Genomic DNA, 20,822 nt, shown 5'->3' with positions numbered 1-20,822 from the left:
GGAGCCCAGAAGAAGGCACTGGATCCCTTGGAACTGGAGTTATAGATGGTTATTAGCCACCATGTGGGTGCTGGGAACTGAACCCAGGTCTTCTGCAAGAGCCAGTGCTCTTAACTGTTGAACCATCTCTCTAAACTCCAGGTTAAGGATTCTTAATATTTTTGTGATCCTTTGAGACTATATTGGAAGTTATGTTCTTCCTATACCTTATCTATACCCTATCTCCAAATAAGTACACATATCTACATGCAACTGTGTGGGATACACAAGTTCCCTAAATGTAAGAACTCATGCTCTGCTGGCAGTCTTATCTCCCTGATCTAGAACTTTCTAGAATCGTGTCTACCCAGAGAAAGATGATGGCCATTTCCAAGTCTCAGATTCTATATCTATAAAACAGGAATAATGCTAGTATGACCTCTTGGGCCTGTGAATGTTCACTGGAAGAACATCTGTAAGACGTCCTCTAGCACGGTGCCTGGTGTCCACACAGGAGCCTCCTAAGCTTGAGCAGGGTCTGCAGGCTCAAGGCACAGCTGTGTTAGCAATTCTGGGCTAGCATGCATGATAAGGACATTTTTGGAGGTTTTTGGAATAAGCTAACTGATGTCTAATACTGGCTGTGTTCTACGTTAGCTCTGGGACCTTGGAGCATCTGGACCTCAGTTTTTCTCACTTGTACATTAAGGATAATGATGACTTCTGCTTTGGGGGGTTGGTATAGGAATCTAGTGAATAACTACACTTTAAGAGCCAGGGTTGACCTCAGTCTGGTAGTTTGCACATGTAATCTCAGCACTTGGGAGGTGGATCATTGTGAGTTCGAGGCCAGACCTACATAGTGAGGGCTTGAGGAGCTGCTTCTTAGTGGTACAGTGACTTTTGCTGTCTCTTGGGGCTGGATGAGGAGTAGGAAGAGGAGCAGTAATCATCCAGGTGAGTGGCAGAGATGCCAAGGGTGGGTGGAGCTTAGTGCTTCAGGCTAGGAAAGAGTTGACTAGTTCTTTATCAGTTTCAACAGTTTGTTCATTTGGCGGTATGGAGGAAACTTCTAGGTGGAGTTAAGAGTGAGGATGGGAATGAAGAGAGAATTTGGACAAGGGACTAAAACCTTGGATAGAGAATCAGACATCTTGTACTTCAGTTTTGTGTTCCTGCCTCAATTAGCCTTGGAGAGTTTGGGCAGGATACTGAGCCCAGTTTGCGAATTCCTCCTTTACAAAGCAGAGAATAAACACCTTCACTATACCATGCTGATGGATTAAATGATCTCATGGAGGCAATGAGTTTAGTGGTTGTGTAGTCAGAGTTTTATCTGTGATATTGCAAGAGTAAAAGAAATGAGGTGATGCTGGTGTTTCTTATCTACACCCATTCTGTGGGTGACACTCCCCCCCCATGTCTCCCCATTTACAATACAGATGAGCTCAGTGGCCTGGGCTGGGGTGTATATGGGGCAGGTTTGCTCTGCCTCCTCTTTCTGTAGAGTCAGTGTGAAAACACAGCCTGTGGTAAGCACAAGGAGGCCTGTGGGTGACATTTTACTTAAGCTGGGGCATCAGGCAAGGTTGAGTTGGGGTGATACTCTGAGAGGTTAGGCACCCTGGAGCTGAAGGACTAGAGTTTGAAGGTACAAGAGGGAATCTCAGAGATGGGAAAGGATGGAGAGAGCTGTTTCAGAGACTGTGAAGGGATGGTTTTCAGGTCCTAGAGTGATAGGACTTTCTCTACTCAAGAGTGACATCGAATATAGAGAATGGTTCACATTTGAGGGATCATGGGGGCAGGACAGAAAGCAAAACACAGCTACACTGAGTAGTGGAAACTGAAACCCAAAATGCTTTGGACTGCCTCTGAATTTCCAGTTATCACTCAACCTGTGACATTTAAGCCTCTCCTCTAAAGGAGCCTACATTAGACGGATATGGAAATGTAAGTTCTTTGGACTCAGATGTGATGGGAGGAGCACCCTCTGTGCTTGCATGAATGATTGCTATTGCTGTTTGGAAGGAATACAGGGACAGGCAGGTTTGCTTGAGGGTAAAGATGGTGCCATAAGACACCTGGCTGGAAGAAAACTCAGGACTGGAGGTGAGGAATCAAGTAATGGGCTTCATGGTGGTCCCACTCTGTGCTCCAGTGCCCCAGGGGAAAAGGGCAGGCATAGGATCTGCCCCCAGGGTCTCACGGGGATACCCTCCTCTCCTGATCTTCATTATCATACTCTGGGAAGGGTAGAGACAGCTCTACTGATGACCATCATTCTTGTTCACAGGGCCTTGAGGCTACAGCACCCACTCAAGACCTAGGTTCTGTCTGACCCCACCATTAAAACATACCAGAAAAGTGACTCGGTAGCACAGTCTAGTGGAAGCTAGAGAGGTTGCCTCTTAGAATCCTGAGGTCAGTCAGATGACGATTGTGGCTCGACGCCCCTCTGATGTATTCTGGGAGAACTGACTTTCTCTACCTTCTCTGAATGCAGAATGGGGCTGTGCTCTGCGGACCATGGAGACCATCACTCCATCCTCCCCTTCTTAGGGAGACCGACCTACTCCAGATCACACAGTCTGAAAGTGGCCATATCCAGCCTTCAGGTCCCTTGAGGGAGGGATCATAAGCCCCAAACCTTTGTGTGTCCTTCTTGACACAGGTCTTTGATCTTAATTGGAGTCCGATAGAGGAGTAATAAGCAAGAAAGTTGACATACAAGTCATCTAGATGGCCCAAAAGGGAAGCATGCCTAGTGTCATTAGAGACCATGATGCCCCGTGGTGTGCTGGACTTACACCAGATGTTTTCTAATATTAACTCTTCAGAGCCTCACATGAAGGTGTAACTATTTTTATCTTCCAAACATCCTTTCCTTGATCCAACTCACTGTCCTTTAGTCACATTGGATGTACGTGTGTTCTTGCAGTCACTGCACCTTCCTACCTCAGGACATTGTGTCTGATTTGATCTCTCTCTCAGGTTGAATTTTCCCCATCCCTCTTCCTTGATCACTCTTACTCTTTACTCAAATGTCTCTCAGGGGACTGTGACTCATCCCCCAGACCATGCCACAGGCTTTATGGGCTCCCCATTTTCCCACCAGTAGCATTCATCTTACTTTTAAGTTTTATATTTACTGGGAGAATTTGCTTTATCCTGTAGCTGTTCAAGGATGTAGGGCTTGTTCATTATCGGTGTGTGTGTGTGTGTGTGTGTGTGTGTGTGTGTGTGTGTATGCACTTACATGTGTATGCATGGGGAGGCCAGAGGTTGATGTTGGGTTTCTTCCTCCATCACTCTCCACCTTAGCTTTTGAGACAGATCCTCTGAGGTCTCATCCATTTGTGTAGACTTACTGACCAGCAAGCCCCAGGGATCCTCTTATCTTTGGCTCTGAAAGCTGGGGTTACAGATGTACCCTGCCACGTTTGGCTTTTTATGTGAGTGCTGGGGATCTGAACTCAGGCCGTCATGTTTGCAGGGTGGGCACTTTACGGATTGGGCTTCTCTCATTATTTTATTATCCTCAGCTCTCAGTACAATGTAGACAATAGTGTATGCAGTAGATACATTCAGTAAACAATAAACTCAGAGCTGGGAAGAGGGTTCAGAGAGAGGAAGCCACTTTCCACAAATAAATGGGAGATGCTGGCCTTAGACTCAGGCCACTTTGGGTCTGGTGGGTCTGGCTATGTGGGGTGGGGGCAGGTGACCATTGTATGAGAAAGAATCATTGCTGACAGATGAATGCAAGCACCTCCAGCTGTTCCCTAATCCTCAGTGCACACTTGCCTAGACGGCTCACAGAGGGGCGGGCCCACGTGCCAGGAGAAGAGCTATGAGTCATGTCTATGTTCCTTCGGCCAGCATCCAGCTCACAATGACTCAGGGCCCCCTGGGTCCACCTGGCCTCAAGGACACAGAGTGGTGGGGACCACGTAGGGGTGGGCAGCTGAATACAGGCAAGCAGGAGGCTTCTATGGCCACAGCCAGGCTGGCCTTGCCACCTCTCAATACTCCATACTCCTAATAGAGGACCCATCTTCTCCTGACACCTTGTAGGTAGAACTCATTCATGGTTTCCTCTCTGGCTCTCTGGTCCACAGAACCCTTCTCCCTCATGCCATCCATGCTCCGATGTTGGGACTGTACTTGGGATACTTGACTGAGGCCCAATAGACTAGAGGGATAGGCTAATAAAAAGCAAGAGCATTGCCACCCAACTCATCCAGATGGTACAAGGGAAGGGAAGAAGCATGCTTAGTGCCTGACAGTAAGGATAATGTCTTACACTGTGCTGGGCCCATACCAGCAATTTTCTCATGTCAGCTGCAGCCTGGATAAGGTCTATAGAGACAGCATTCATTCTCACTTGGACCAGGGGCAGGGTATCCTGAGCTACATGGGCTCCATTCCCTGTTCATTTCTAGGAGGTGTCAGAGGTGGGGCTCAGGGGACAGACCCTGAGCCTTGAGAGGGTAGACAAATGAGCCACATCCCACAGCTGAAAAGAGTCCCCTCACTCAGTGGGGCCTGTCAGCATCCTCATCCCTTGGTCCCACCCTTCCCATGCCAGGCAGAGATCTGAGAGAAGGGAGCAGACAGCACACCGCTCATACCTGGCATAGCTGGCTCATCTTTGGGCTGAAAGTAGAGCCAGATGTGGAGAGGACTGACAGATACAGAAGTGAAAGAGACTGAGGGGGAGAAGGGATGGGGAGGAGGGTAGATGTGGGGAGGAGGTGAATGGGGGGAGGAGAGAGAATGGGTAGGAAAGTGGATGAGGAGAAGGGTGGATGGGGAGGAGAGGAGAAGGGGAGGACACAGACACATCGGACAGTAGCTTGGCCTAAACCTAGAGACCCCTCCATTGTTCCTACACTGTATTATGTCCCTGGTAACTCAGCATATAAGATTTCCCACAGGGAAACCAAGGTCAAGACCACAAGGGTAGGTATGGTGAGGCTGACAGGTAGCCCAGCCCTGCCTTACTGGAAAGCTGCTGCTGTCTCTACTGTGCTGTTCTGGAGGCCCAGTGGGGTGGACTGCACCTCAAAGACAGAGGTGACATGCAGGGACTGTTCAGATGTGGGAGACAGGCCTGGGACTTCCTTGAACTCAGGGATTTCTTGATCCAGGCAGAAGATGGTTCAGATAAGTGTAATTCAGGGGAAAGCCAGCAGACACTTGTAATTCCAGTCTCAGGCAGGAGAATTATGAGTTCAAGAATAGCCTGAGCTGCATAGACCCTGTAACCAAACCAAACCAAACCAAACCAAGCCAAGCCAAACCCAGAATGCAATTTCTGGGAACAGGGTCACAGAAGTGCTGTGCGATTTGCTTTCCCTGAAACTGCCAGCTCCAGCTTGACCCAACCTCTCCTAGCTCAAGCACTGGGACCTGGGCGTGGGTGTGAGAACACTGGAAGAAAGAACATCAGAGTGGGCCTGGGTTTCAGATCACATCGCAGACAGGTCTTGGGCTTCCTAGGGGAGCTTGGCAGGAACATGGACAGAGGTTTAGAACCATCAAGAAATGAGGGCAGGAATGAGACTTCCCACTAGCCTTGGTTTAAGAGTTTCTCAGGTGTTAGACTTGCACACAATAGGTTAAATATTCTGTTCTACCTACTGACTTGCCTAATTTTTTTTTTTTCGGCCTTTTTGAGGCAGGGTCTTCCTGTATCCCCAGCTGGCCTGGAACTTGCTATGTAGACCAGGCTGGCCTCAAACTCACAGAGATCTGCCTGCCTCTGCCTCCCAAGGGCTGGGACTAAAGGTGTGCGCCACCACAGCCAGCTTACTTATCTATTTTAAACTGGCATATTTTGTACCAACAATTTAAATATTTAATTAATATTTAGCTCACCTTTATTTCAACAAACTATTTGTAGAGGAAATCCCATATTACTAGAGAGAACAAGGAAGATCAGAATGAATCGTCATTAATAGGAAATGAGGCAGATTCCAATTCACTGCTGTTGCTTCCTGTAGGATTTAAGCCCAAGATGGGCTTGGTTTTATTGAATGGGATAATTGACAGGAATAGAGGTTGTTAAGGAAGTTGTAGTGCCGATTGAGATTTCTTTCCTTGAGAATCAAGACACTGAACCATGTGATTCAGTACTTTTTTTCCAGACAGGATCTTGCTATGTTGCCTAGGCTAGTCTCCTACTTGTGATCATCCTGTTCCAGTTTCCCGAGTGATAGAATTGAAGGTGTGCACCACCACACTGGACTCAGTGCTATGTTACTGAAAATAATCTCCATGCATCACTCAGAAGCGTCTCCATCTGCTGTCTTTTACAACACCTACCATCCAGAGGCCCTTTTCCAGACCCTTTGCTAGGAAGAGCCTTGTATCCCAGCCATACCACTAAGGATTCAGGCCTTTGCAGACCCTCTTGGCACCTTTTCTTATCTCCAGGTCTTCCTTAGCTCTCTATACTTACCTAAAATGGCTGGTTCCCATTCCTTCATCCCATATGCTGTTGGGATCTTGTTTTAACCAGACACTGGGGCTGGGCACTGGGCATATGTGAGTTGAGCAGGTACAGGCTTTTAAAGGAGCCCCTTCTGGGATGGGGAAGGAGGAGCCTTTCCTGGGGAGTGGGTGTTGGTGGTGGGAGAGGCCGCAGAGATGCAGGTGAGAGCTCTTAACAAGACAAAGTGGGACTCCAGAAGGAGCTCAGGAAAGCTTCATGGAAGAGGAGGCATGCAGAAAGGTTGCCAAAGATGTGGAGGATGGGGCCGGTAAGATGGATCAACGGGTAAAGATGCTTGCCACAAAACCTGAAGACCTGAGTTTGATCCTTACTTAATCTTTAAGTTATTCTCTGCCCTCCACACATGCACAGTCACACACACACACACACACACACACACACACACACACACTCACAGAGTAATACCCCTCCCCCAAACCAGAAAAGATAAGTAGGAGGTTTCAATAAAGAGAAGATATTGAGGGACATTTCAGTTGGAAGCAACTGCAAGAGTTCAAGGGGAGTTAGAGGAGCATCATATGATTTGGTAGGTGGTTTGGTGAACAGGGAGAGATGTGTCAGGGATGCAAGAGAACTGGCCTTGAGTGCCAGGAAGGCAGATCTTATCTTGAGGCATAGGAAAGTCAGGGGAGGGACAAGGTTAGAAGGGCCATCCCAGCTGGGCTTCAAGGGGTGTGTGTGCAGTGGAGTGAGAAATAGCCTGGTGGGTAACGATGCTTCCTGCACAAACCTGGAGACCTGAGTTTGATCCCTGGAACCGACATAGATGTAAGAGAAGAGAACCGACTCCACAAAGTAATGCTTTGATGTCTACACATGTACTGTGGTGTGTGTGCCCCCCATCATGCACATACACAACAGCAACAACAACAATAGTTTAAAATACCAAGAAGAGGTCAGTGGACACAGGCAGAGCAAGGGAGCTGTTAGAAATTGATGTCTGGCTGTACGTGGTGGCACATGCCTTTAGTCCTAGCACTTGGGAGGCAGAGGCAGGTGGATCTCTGTGAGTTTGAGGCCAGCTTGGTCCGCATAGTGAGTTCCAGGCTAGCTGGAGCTGGCAACAACAACAATAGTTTAAAATACCAAGAAGAGGTCAGTGGACACAGGCAGAGCAAGGGAGCTGTTAGAAATTGATGTCTGGCTGTACGTGGTGGCACATGCCTTTAGTCCTAGCACTTGGGAGGCAGAGGCAGGTGGATCTCTGTGAGTTTGAGGCCAGCTTGGTCCGCATAGTGAGTTCCAGGCTAGCTGGAGCTGCAGGGAGACCCCGCCTCAAAAAAAAACACACACACACACACACACACACACACACACCCAAACACACACACACACACACACACACACACACACACACACACAGAAAAGAAAAAAGAAAAAAGAAGAAAAGAAAGAAAGAAAAATAAATTGATGTCTGGGGCAGGGGAAGGCAGTGGTGTGTAGGTCTTAAGCAGTTGAATGCCCAGAGGCAGTTTGATCTTCCTTGAGTCTTTCTTATGCCTGTTTTTCTGGGAAATGGGCAAACAAATCACTTTACAGGGGAGGGAGTTAAGGCATAGGTGACTAAGTTATCACATAGCCAGTGAGCATGGAGTCTAGACTGTGCTCAGGTGGTCTAGCACCACATCCCACAGCTTTCTTCACTATTCCTTTTTGGCTTTGGTGAACAGAATAAATGTGGGGATCCACCAGAAGCAGGGGTAAGTCGCATCGTGGTACCCAGCCATCCCCAGGGCTCAGCATCAGACAGTAACTCAACCAAGGTCAATTCCATACCCACTGCCAGGTTCTGTACCAGGACAGGGACTGGGGAGATAGCTCAGTGGGTAAAGTGCTTGCCATGTAAGCATGAGGACCTTAATTTGAACCTCAGCATCCATGTGATTAGCTGAAGCACGGCGGTGTGTACTTAGAATCCCAGTGCTGGGGAGGCACATTTGAGAGGATCCCTGTGACTTGCTAGTTAGCTAATCTTGCTGAATCAGTGAGTTCCAGGTTCAGTGAGAGACCCTGTCTCAAAAAAAAAAAAAAGGTGGAGAGTGACAGAGGAAGACACTTGATGTCAGCCTCTGGCCGCCACATGTGCACGCATACCCACCCACACACACACACACACACACACACACACACACACACATGCACACACACCCCAGGATGAGCATGGTGTTCCTGCTGTAAGGTCAGTGAGCAGTAGCAGCACTGTATTTAGTTTGCTTTCTTCTCTCAGTCCTCTGTGCGAATGCTGCACTCTGTCCTGAAGCCCTGGGAGAGTACTATGTACCGCTCTCCATCTTTTGGCCCCACCACCATCTCCCCAGCAAAGGGGATTCCCCTAAAGAGCTGAGCCCTGTCTCTCCTGTCAGCCTGGAGAACTGTGACAGCTGGGATTCCCAATGGATAGGAACTCCACCAGGGCACGAGCTCACTTCCTGCTCACACTGCTCCCTCATTCTGGCATCTCCCTGTGGGCAGGAGCTATGCTTTCCCTAGCCTCTGCAGTGATTTCTGTACCCAGGTTCCAGCTCAGTCCACAGTGGGCACCAGGTAGGAACATGGTGAGGTGCAGAGTGACAGTAACCATGAGGGAGATGTCTGCTTTGGGAAGCTTCAATCTTAGACAGTCAGGGGAACTGAGCCTCAGGTCTGCTGTCAAGTCAGCCAGACATCAGACTGTAAGATATAGGTCACCCCGTTGACAACAGGGCTGATTTATGGTGTCTTTGACAGCCTAATATCATCAAATTACCCCACACAACAGAGACAGGCTGGGCTGCCTCTGGGCAGTCACCAAGGGACGGCAGAGCCTGGGGCTGCCAGGCTGCTCCAATATCCTAGAACATCTCTGAGTCTATGGGGGGAAGCTGGCACAGGCCGAGCGCACACCCAGGTGTGTCACTTTCAGCAGGGGGTATAAGTAGGCAGCCCTGGGGATGGCTCAGTAACCAGAAACTCCTGAGACTGCTTCCCTCCCTAAGGGGGCACGGCCGGCAACACCATGAGTTGCAGACAGATCCCGTCTTTCTGGAGCTGCAGCAGCTGTGGAGGCGGCAGGGTCAGCGGGGGTGGCGGGGGCGGCGGGGGCGGCGGGGGCAGCGGGCGGTCTTCTTTCAGTTGCTCCTCACCGGGTGGCGGAGGAGGAGGCCGCTTCAACTCTTCCAGTGGCTTTGGTAGGGGTGGCTCTCCGGCTTGTGGCAGTGGAGGTGGTGGCAATTTTGGCTCCAGCCATGGTGGAGGGTTTGGAGGGGGCATTAGTGCAGGGGGTTCCAGCAGTATGTTTCGGGGAGGCTCCAAAGGCTTCGGTGATGGTGCTGGAGGTTTTGATGGGTCTGGGGGCTTTGGTGGTGGCTTTGGAGGATTGGGGGCTCTGGGGGTGGCTTTGGTGGTGGTGCTGGAGGTGGTGAAGGTGGCATTCTGAACAACAATGAGTAGGCCATCATGCAGGGCCTCAATAACCAACTGGCCTCTTACTTGGATAAAGTACAGCAATTGAGCAGGGATCAAATTTCCTCTCTCTCTCTCTCTCTCTCTCTCTCTACTCAATTTGATGTTTCCTTGTTTCCTTGTTTCCTTCCTTCCTCCCTCCCTTCCTCCCTCCCTCCCTCCCTCCCTCCCTTCCCAACCACTCTCTGCAAAGGTAAGAAGCTAGGCTCCAAGTTAGGTCATGCCACAGAATCCATCTTTTGGAAACGAAATTTTCATCGGAAACAAGCTTGTATTTGGTTCCTAAAGGTCTTCGGGGTTGGGGCTTTGGCTTGTATTCTAGGATTTCATTTCTATATCCCCAACTTTCAGAGTTTGGCAGAGCAGGGAGGGAGCCTGGATTAGCATGAGCAAAGCTGGGACTGGCTTTGGAGCCTCCTTTTGACCTGGTCTCAAGTTGGTCCTATCCTTCCTTTCCTACTTCTCTTGGGCTCTTTGGGGGAGGGGCATAACTCAGGTTCTTTGGATTCAGATGTACATGCTGGTTATTCAAGCGATGGAGAGAACCTCCAGTTCTGAGGACGAAACCCATCCATCCATCCATCCATCCATCCATCCATCCATCCATCCATCTGCATGTCCACCAATTTGTCCATCTATGCATCCACTAACCTTACTACCCTCTGTATTTCTCTGGTCAGCCATAGTGATGTCCCATACTTGGTATCTGCCCTCCCCAGGAGCTCACAGTTGGGTTCCTTACTGTTCTCATCCATTCCTTTTGCTTTTACAACTTTGGGTTTCTAAATGTGCTGTTTCTTCACCTGTAGACATCTTCCATCTATTTATGCCATTCTTCATGACCTAGTTAAATTGACATCTCCTTCTCCAAGTTTTTCCTGTTTCCCCACAGCCAAAACCCAACTCTCCTTTCTGTGAACTCTTTTTAGTATACTTTGGACTTTGTAGTTGATGGTGGGCCCCTTGAGGAAGTTTGCCATTGATTCTTAAACCACACATTATCCTTTTCAGTAAATCTGTAAATATCGCTGAATGAATGAAGTCCACACTGAATATGTGTGGTAAAGGCCATGAGTTCCAAGCCATGTACCAGCTGTTAGAACCTCATCTTGCTTCCTGAACATTTTCCTGGATGGAATTCTCCCCTCCTATTTCTTTCTCTGGTCTCTTCCCCCAGCGGTGGGCCATAGCAGGGAAGCATGGCTTTTACATGCTGTCTCGTCCCTTTCTAGATTGTAGACAATGGGCAACAACAAAATTCTTCTGGATGTAGACAACACCCGTATGACAATGGATGACTTCAGAATTAAGTGAGTCCTGCCCCTTCCTCCTGTCTGTACTGTAGTCAGCCCTTCACTATTTGTAGAACTCTGAAGATTCCCTGTGGGACCTGATACCCTCTTCATCATTCTGTACCCATGGCTGGCCTGCAGGTTTGAGATGGAGCAGACCCTGCGACAAGGGATAGATGCCAACATCAATGGCCTGAAGAAAGTGCTGGATAGTTTGAACATGGAGAAGTCTGACCTGGAGATGCAATGTGATACTTTGCAGGACGAGCTGAATGCCCTCAGGAAGAACCATTGGGAGGTGGGCTGCTTAGTGGGTTCAGGGAGGGACAGAAGGGCAGAGACAGCAGGGGTCTCTGGGGAGCATTGACTGAGAGGCTCCTTTTCTTCACTCTTGAAGGGACACTCCCAGCTCCTCCTCAGCATCGTCAGCAGTGGAAGTTTGGCTTTGATTCCACAATGGCGTTCCTCTTTTGGACTCTGAGGGGACTTGTGGGAGAGGACTGATAAATGTCGGAAAGGATCCCACCCCCTCTTCCCATACCCCCTTCTTCCCTGGCAGGAGATGAGCCAGCTGATGGGCCAGAATGACAGAGATGTTGGTGTGGAGATAAATGTTGCTCCGAGCATAGATCTCACGGAGACGCTCAACAACATGCGCCAGGAGTATGAGCAGCTCATTTCAAAGAGCTGCAAGGACATCGAGAAACACTTTGAGCAGAGTGGGTTGTCTGTTCAACTTTCCAGGCCTCTACCCATATACTTCTCCTTTCTCTCATCCCTTCATCCTTCCACCATTCCACTTCTCAATGCAGCTACATCCATCTTCCAAGGAATGGCATACATACTTCTTCGTTCACTGCTCACAGACACAGCTGTGGAGTGGTACCAGGTTTTAGGTGAAGAGCTAATGTCTCAGAGATGAGCCAGATAAGATTGCCACTCTTGAAAAGCTCATAGCTTATTAGCATATGCGAACAAAAGTAAAACATGGGCAGCTTACTATAATGCTATGTGATCTGGGGCTGGAGAGATGGCTCAGTGGTTAAGAAGCAACCCTCCTTAAGCTGCTCTTTAGAGGAACTCTTGTAGAGGACCCAGATTTGGTTCCCAGCACCCACACGGCAGCTAACAACCATCTGTAACTCCAATTCCAAGATATCTAATGCCCTCTTCTGATCTCCATGGGCATTGCATGACATGAGTGCATTTACATACATGCAGGCATAACACTCATACACATAAAATAAACAAAAACTTAAAAATGTTATGTGATCTAAGACTATTAAAGAGATACAGTGTCGTCCATAATACACTGTGTTCCTTGACTGCTCCCTTCCTCCCTGGGTCTCCAAAGTTTGGCCTAGAGCCTGGTAGATAAAAGCATGGTAGTGTTTGGAAAGAAATAAAGTTAGAAAGGCGATTTGGTGTAATGTGAAGAGCTTGAAACCTTTCAGAAAAGGAATTTCATGAATGACAACCTGGCTGGAGGGACCCAAACCTCAGAATGACTTATCCTTGGTTTGGCCTCAGCCTTGGTTTTAAAGGTAAAGATCTCGGTGGGTGAGGTAAAGTGTTGCCCACTGATGCTCTTGGCTTTGCCTAGTCCTAACTGAGCTTTTGGTTTGCAGATGACCCAGATTGAGCAGGAGATGACAAATAATGGCCAAGAGATGGAGAGCAACGTGATGGAGGTGTCCCAGCTCTGGCACAGTGCTTGGGAATTGGAGATCAAGCTGCAGATTCAGCTTAGCATGGTTGGCACCCACTGCTCAAGACTTCCTCCCAAATTGGGTACAGGAAGGAGAGTGAAGCATCCCTCCTAAAGCTTCCTCTTGTGCTCTAGAAACCAGCCCTGGAGAAGGCCTTGGAAGACACAAAGAACCACTACTGTGGCCAGCTGCAGCAGATCCAGGAACAGATCAGTGAACTGGAGGCCCAGCTTGCTGAGGTCCGGGTAGAAACTGAGTGCCGGAACCAGGAATACAGCATTCTGCTCAGCATCAAGACAAGTCTGGAGAAGGAAATTGAGACCTACCACAACCTCCTTGAAGGTGGCCAGGAAGACTTGTAGGTTCCCAGGATTCTAGGAAATTCCACAGGAGTATTTAGGCTTCTGGCCCTTTCTGATCTTAATACAAGCAGCGAGGAGAGTTCTCACATGCAAGGATTTGATGGCTTAAGCTCTCTCTCTCTCTCTCTCTCTCTCTCTCTCTCTCATTTGGGGGAAGGACTCGGCTTTTGAACTTAGGAAAGGAGAGCAGCAACAGTGAGAGAGAAGAGGACAATGTCTGCTCCAGAAGGAGACTCTTCCCTTCCATCTGGGATGCCTTCCTGTCTTCTGCCTTCCAGGAAGGAACATGTAGGAAGATTCAAGAGTCTTGACTCTGTCTGGGTCCACACTGGTTATGTATTTATCTCTGTGCTTTTTTCTCAGTGAATCTTCTGGAGCTGGACAAATTGGCTTTGGAAGTAGCAAAGGAAGACTAGGAGGAAGTGGAGGCAGCCATGGAGGAAGTGGAAGCAGCTATGGTAGGGGAAGTGGAGGCAACCATGGTGGAGGAAGTAGCTCTGGAGGAGGAAGTGGAGGTAGCTATGGTGGGGGAAATGGGTCCAAGGGAGAAAGTGGAGGGAGCTATGGTGGAGGGGGTGGATCCAGGGGTGGAAATGGAGGTGGTCATAGTAGAGGAGGTGGCTCCAAGGGAGGAAGTGGAGGCAGTTACAGTGAAGGAGGTAGTTCAGGAGGAGGAAGTGGAGGCAGCTATGGAGGAGAAGGTCGAAGGTCATCTCAGGCCCAGTCTTCCTCCTCAAAGTCTGCTGACTATGATGATTCACAAGGTAAGGGATAATTCTAGGTGGTGGGATTGGGGGAAGAGTCAAGGTGGGACCTTTCTATTTTATTTTTTCAGCACTGGGGATTGAACTCAGGGTCTTGCACATGCTAGGCTACTACCTCTCTGTGTATCTCTGAGGGAATGCATGTTCTGAACAAAGCTGGATTTTAACGAAGTTTCTGGTGAACTGCTATAGACCCATTCTTGGTTCTGAATTGATCACTGAATGAAGTTAGGATCAAATCTGCACATGGCACAGGTCTCAGTTACTAGAGGAAATGGGTTGAAAATTGTGTAATAGGGCCTACATTTCCCACTACATTCTATGAGATTGGTTTTATTTAAAGGAGATGAGGTTCAGAAAGATTAAGTCATTTCCTCATGGTCATATGATTGAGTCCTAAGTGAGGTGCTCAGCTCTGTGGAGTTCCATGGCCTGGTGCCTCTCAGTCATGAGGATGGGAGACCTGAATCAGGTAGAGAAGAGATTTGGGGGTTCTAGTCAGTGGTCATTTAGTAAAACCCGTGCATGGCACAGCTGCTAAAGAAGGTATATAATGAATGCCACCATCTACATTTAAGAAAGACATGAGGTGGTAGTCTCTAGAGCAGGAAAAATGTCCTCATGTATACATTGAATTTAATGAAGCAAAAATTAATATGAAGTTACAGTAAAAGAGCTGGGCAACAGCACTGCAAATGTAGCTTATGTAAGTTTTCCAGGCTCAGGGAACCATCTATGTACAAGGTGTCTGGTGTGTTGTGTGCACCCAGAGGCACTGAGTGGCATGGATGTGCATCTAGGGGTGAGGCTGGGGCTGTCTTTGCCTCAGTAGTCGCGGAATTTACTGACAAGGCTTTGGGATGGTGAAGGGGGCTGCCCCGTGAGCTCTTCATGCCAGGGTTGCTGCAGAAGGGATTCAGAATTTGGAGGGGCCACAGGTTGGTGGTCTCAGTCCTTCCGTCTCAGGATTCTCCAGTTTGTTGCGCTCTAGGCTTCTTGTTCCTGGTTTCCTCATCTTTTCCCAAGTGTTCACTCAAAGTCCTTCCTCCTTACTGTGGTCTCCTTTCTGCCCCTCCACAGGTAACCAGATGCACTGCTAGAGCTCTCATCAGCTTTCCCCATCCAGCCCCAGCTGAGAATCCCCCAGGTGAGCAGAGCCTAGACGAAGCCTCCTCACTGTAACCTGACATTAAGACTAGTGGGCAACAAGAGCAGGTACCTGTTTGGAACTGGACTGACTTCACACTGTGTCTCTGGACATCTATTGTCTGTCTCTCCTTCTGGGGAAACTTCAGGGCTAGGGGGAACTTGCTTCTTCTGTGTGACTTGGGGGTGACTCCACTCCCTTTCTGATCCCGACTTCCTAATAAAGCTCTCCTACTGCAAATTCAACTTGGACTTTGACCTGTTTGTACCTTGGGATGAAGCAATGTGATGGTTAATTTTGGTTCTGAACTTGGTTGGACTGAGAAATGCCTGCAAAATTCGTAATGCTCATCTAGGTGTGTTGCGGTGTTGTGAGTTCATTCCCAGAGAGAATTTCTAAGCGGGGAGAGATTCTCCCCGACAATGAGTGGCACCATCCTATAGACTGGGGCATAGACAGATTAAAAGAGGACAAGGGAGACAGACAGCTTACGTAAGTTTCTCTCTCTCTCTCGTCACAATCTGAGCCACTTTGCTTTTCCGTATGCTCCCTGCCAGGATGAATCGATCCTCTGAAACCACAAATGAAAGCAAACCTCTCTTCCTTTTATGTTTTCTTTTCATTATTGTTTTACTGAAGGTCGGACCTTGGGCCTTGCTCACTCTAAGCAAACACTCTACCACTGAGCTCCATCCACACATCTCTGCAGCCCAGGCAAGGCTTGAACTTGTGATCCTCATGCTTCGGCTGAATATCTGGGATTTAGAGGCCTGTGCCTCCACGACTGGCCTTAAGTTGTTTATTTCAGACATTCTGTCATAGGGATGAGAAACCCAAAGCAGGAATGGAGGTTGAATTCATTTCAAAAAGTTCTTTTTGGTTAACTTTTCTATCTGTTAACTTTTATTTACAGTAAATCAGTTCACAATGTATTGTCTTAAAACATTTATTTGGCTCATGATTTTGTAGTTGGCAATTTAGACAGAGCAGTTCTGTTTTCTTTTAAGTATCTGTGATCAGTGCAAGATAGCTAGATGGCTCTGCCTCTGGGACTGTCAGGAAGCTGGTTGGGATGGTAGAGATGAATGGGTCATATGATTCTCATCCTCCAGCCAGTTAGCTTGAGCCAGTGCCCCAAGATAATGAGCAGAAATGGAAGGCCTCTAAGGATCAGGGCAGGGCAGTCACTCTGGCTGTCAAAGTGATGGCCAATGCAAGTGACAACCTAATCCAGATTCAGGAGCAAGGGCAACAAACTCTTCCTGAGGTAAGATTCTGCAAAATCACATGACAAAGGGCATGGCTATTAAGGGCAATCATGGAGGCCATTTTGGACAAGCAGCCTACTGTACTCTAGTGTTAGCTGTGTACTCATGTGTTAGCTATGGAGGGAAGACAAAAATGGTGTGGTTTGTGCTTTAAATGAGTTCATAGATGGTGAAACACACAGTGTGGTGAGTTGAATGAGAATGTCCCCTATAGACTCCAAGTATTCGGATATTTTGTCCCCAGTTGTTGGCACTGTTTTGGGAGGTCTTAGAAGGTGTGGCCATGTTGGAGGAAGCATGTCACTTGGGGCGGGCTTAGAGAGTTCTTAAGCCTTGCTGGATCTCCAATCCCACTCTGCTTCCTCTGCCTGCTTGAAGGTGTGAGAGCTTAGCTTCTGCTCCTACTCCAGCCCCTTCTGCCGTCATGCTTCCCTGCCGTGATGGACTCCTGCTCCTTTGGAACTGTAAGCTAAATAAACTTTTCCTTTTATAAGTTCCCTTGGTCATGGTGCTTCTATCATAGCAACAGAAAAGTAACCAATACACACAGGCATAAGTAAGATGTTCCAAGGAAGATTGAAGAACATTCCATAAGATTCTCCAAAGATTCCGATTGAGGCCTGCCAATCAAAACTCTTTTCTGAGGATAGAGACATCCCTCCCCAGGTCAACTCTTTAGATATTGTGCTTTGTATCAAGCCATCGCTTAAGATTTGGGTTTTAAATGCCCCTCAAATGCTCATGGATTGCCCCACCCCCAGATAATAGCATGATTGGGAGGTGGTGGGACCTTCAGATGGTAGGTCTTAGGAGAAGGAAGTTAGGTCATTGAGGGCATGGCTTTGAAGGGAATATGGAACCCCGGTCCCTCCCCTCTCTCTCTCTTTTTACTTCCAGGCCACCTTGAGGTGAGTGGTTTCCTCCACTACACTCTCCCTGTTATAATGTATTGCCGACAGGTCCCAAGGCAGCAGGGCCAAGCTGCCAGGGACTGTGGTCTCTGAGCCAAAGTGAATCTTTGCTCCTTTTTAGTTGTCTCAGGAACTTAGCCACAGTGAAAGGAACTAACACACCATCCCAAACCTTGCAGGTGTGTCCAACCTTTTTAAAAATGTGTGTGTGCATGTGTGTACATATGTGTGTGTGTTCATGTGTGTGTGTGGAGGCTAGAGGACAACCTTGGGTGTCATCCTTCAGAACACAATCCACTGTCTTTGAGGCAGGTAGCCTGCCATCACAAATTAGGCTAGAATGACTAACTAGCCAGCAAGCCCCAGGGATTTGCCTGTCTCTACCTCCCCAGTGCAGGGTTTGTGAGTGTGGGCCACCATCCCAAGCTTTTTTTATGTGGGTGCTGGGAGCAAAATTCAGATCCTCATGCTTATGAGGAAAGTACTTTACTGACTGAGCTATCTCTCCAGCCCAGTGATCAACCTTTTGATGTTGAAACAGTGTTGCCATATACAAAGTTCATGCTCAACAACCATGCAATTGAGTTACAAAATACATTGGTGGGACTGCAGAGATGACTCAACAGTTAAGAGCACTTGCTGTTGTTGCAGAGGACGCATGTTTGGTTCCTAGCACCCACATGGTGGCTCAGGACATTCTGTTAACTCCAGTTCCAAGGGACCTGATGTTCTCTTCTGCCCTCCACAGGCACTGCACACACGTGGTGCTTGTACATTCTTACAGATAAAACTTTCATACCCATAAAACATAACTAAATTTTTACAAAATGTACTTCAGATACAGGACTTGGAGCAACGGAGCAGGAACTGACCTGGAAGCCTTCTACCCAAAGTTTAAATTTCATAATACTAGATGATAATATGCAGACTGTGAAGGGAAAAAAAATCAATCAGCAGTTCAACCCAGCCCTAAAGCCTAATAACCATAATGACCAGCACAGCAAACTATCTCTATCGGTGCAGTAGTGGCACTGTTATCTGGGGGTAGTCAATAGCTATCTAATTTAACTTAAAGCCCTCTCAATGGGAGTGAACTCATGCGTGGCACTGTAAACACAGTCAAATACAAATGGCTAGAGAGGATATAGATTGTAGAGAAAACCCTATCTCTGTCATATCTCTAGACAAATGAAATTTCATACCATATGCTAAATGTGGATCCTTATATTTACAGACAAGCATACGGCACACCACTCATTAAAGAAACTTTTTTTTTTTTTGCAACATATGGATGTTGCTGCAGAATCCCATAATCTGTCAGTCACAGAGAATATACATCTAAGAGATGCCCAGTCCTAGGTGACACATCTATAGTGGAACCTTTACACCTAAGACTCATGGAACATAGTGGAACGAGGGGTAGAGAGAAAACTAGTGCATCTCTCAACTCTCGCCAGTGAAGCTTCCTTACACAACAGAGTGTGAGGTACACAGAAGGCCACAACTGGTCAGGTTTTAAAGAATAGAAAACCGAAGAGCGTGTGTCCCTGGATAGAACTCCTATGTTAAACCTCACCCACCCACAGCTCAGGGACCATTGCAGAAGAGGGGAGTGGAAAGACTGTAAGAGCCAGGGCTGGTTCATGAACACAGGGAAGTAGAGGCTTTCACACTGAAAGTTTGCATGTGTGAACTTGTGGCAATGGTGGCATTGAGCACAGGACCCATGCCAACTCAATCAGACAAGGGCCCGGAGTGGAGGGAGAGAAATGGGTGGCAGACCAGCCCTAGAATGGGAACTACTGGAGACTGATTACTACTGGGTGAGGGAGGATGCCCCACTCACAATCTCTAAATAGGCTGAATAGACTCCAGTGGATGAATTTGCACTGAAGCACATCTGGGTACACATGCTTGACTGGACAGGACCTTAACATGTATGGCAGAACACATGAGGTTCAGTGGGTGGCTGGGTGACATGGATGGGGGGATGGGTCTAAATTTGATTAAGAACTGTTGCATGAAATGTACAAAAACTCAATAAAAATTTAAAAAAGAGTTGGTTTTGTTGGAAATTCTTAAATAAAACTGATTTAAATAAAAATATATATTGCCAAAAATGTCATATTTTTTTTCAAGTAAGTTTATGATTTTGTCTTGGGCCACATTCATCGCTATCCTGGGATGCGTGTAGCTCATGGGCTGCAGGTGGGACACACCTGGTAGAGGCTCAAGACAATATTTAGTCCAAGAATGTACAATCTTGACAGGGTTTGGCAGAGACAACTCCTCTCATTCCCGTTCTTGTCACTGTGGCTCACAGACTGGAGTTGCTGAACACGTACTTGTGCCTGTGTCTCTCATTGAGCTCCCTCAGCATTGATTGCTCTCTATCTCTGTGGAGAGCCTCCATGGGGTCCCTCTAGGAGGGAAGCTTCAGGTCAGCCAGACTCCTTTTGTGATGGCTCTGGAACCCAAGACATGTGTCTTAAGCCACAAAGAGCCAGAAAGAAGCGGCTTTGTTTCAGCATTGGAACTTGGAAGACACACATGCTATTTGCACTGTGGCCACAGGCCTCCCTAGGTCCAAGGGTACCTTGAATAGACCTTATATTAGGTGGGATCCTGTGCTGGATAGCTTTAGTGTCAACTTGACACACCTGGGTTGAGGGAGCCTCAATTGGGGAATTGCCTCCATTGGACTGGCCTGTGGCTTTGTCTGTGGGGCATTTTCTTGATTGTTGAGTGATGTGGAGGGCCCAGCCCACTGCGGGTGGTGCCACCCCTGGGCAGGTGGGCCTGTGTTTCATAAGAAAGCAGGCTGAGCAGGGGCCAGGAGAGCAAGCCAGTAAGCAGCATTCCTCCATGGCCTGTGCTCTAGCTCATGCTTCCAGGTTCCTGCCCTGAGTTCCTGCCTTGGGCTCCCTGATGAACTGCAACCTGGGAGATGTAAGCTGAATAAACAAACACTTTCTGCCCCAGTTGGTATTGGTCAGAGTATTTTGTCACAGCAATGAAGAACAAACTAGGACAGAAATTGGTACCAGAGAATGGGATATTGCTGTGACAGACCTGACCTTGGTATTTTTGGGAGAACTGTGGAAGTGTTCAGAACTTTGGGTTGGAAAAGCCATTACGTGCTCAGAGTTTGTTGCTGTGGAGCTTGGAAAAGTTATCCTGAAAGAGTTGTAGACGATGGAGGCCTGGCTTGTGAAGCTTCAAAGGGAAATGGAGACTATCAGGGCTATTCGTGTGAGATTTTGGATTGAGAATCTGTGGGTTCTGGTTGGCTGGGGCTGAAGAATCAGCTGTGATTAAGAAGAGACCAGAACCTGAAGTAAAACCTTTGCTTTACTGGGACAATTGATGCTGGTTAGCGGGGGCTGAAAAATCAGCTGTAAGTAACAAGAGACCAGCATCACTGTGGTG

The 20,822-nt window shown here is 47.9% G+C and overlaps 1 protein-coding gene and 1 non-coding gene across 2 annotated transcripts; one reads left to right on the top strand and one right to left on the bottom strand.

The window, feature by feature from the left end:
• Positions 1-1,396: 1,396 nt before the first annotated feature.
• On the bottom strand, positions 1,397-1,528 carry LOC115070714. Its single transcript, XR_003849862.1, has one exon. It is a non-coding gene; the product is annotated as a small nucleolar RNA SNORA51 (small nucleolar RNA).
• A 7,966-nt stretch (positions 1,529-9,494) lies between these two features.
• On the top strand, positions 9,495-15,167 carry Krt9 (keratin 9). Its single transcript, XM_008835371.1, is given in 9 exon segments — positions 9,495-9,852; positions 9,855-10,127; positions 11,139-11,250; positions 11,374-11,530; positions 11,792-11,951; positions 12,847-12,986; positions 13,076-13,299; positions 13,667-14,067; positions 15,148-15,167. Coding segments are annotated over 9 exon segments (1,845 nt in total).
• The last annotated feature ends 5,655 nt before the right edge of the window (positions 15,168-20,822 follow it).

The sequence above is a fragment of the Nannospalax galili genome, unplaced genomic scaffold (genome assembly GCF_000622305.1).
Source record: "Nannospalax galili isolate Female #2095 unplaced genomic scaffold, S.galili_v1.0 scaffold137, whole genome shotgun sequence".
In the NCBI taxonomy this organism is placed as follows: Eukaryota; Metazoa; Chordata; class Mammalia; order Rodentia; family Spalacidae; genus Nannospalax; species Nannospalax galili.
Note: the sequence above shows the minus strand (reverse complement) of the source record. Positions and strands in the feature narration are given on the sequence as shown.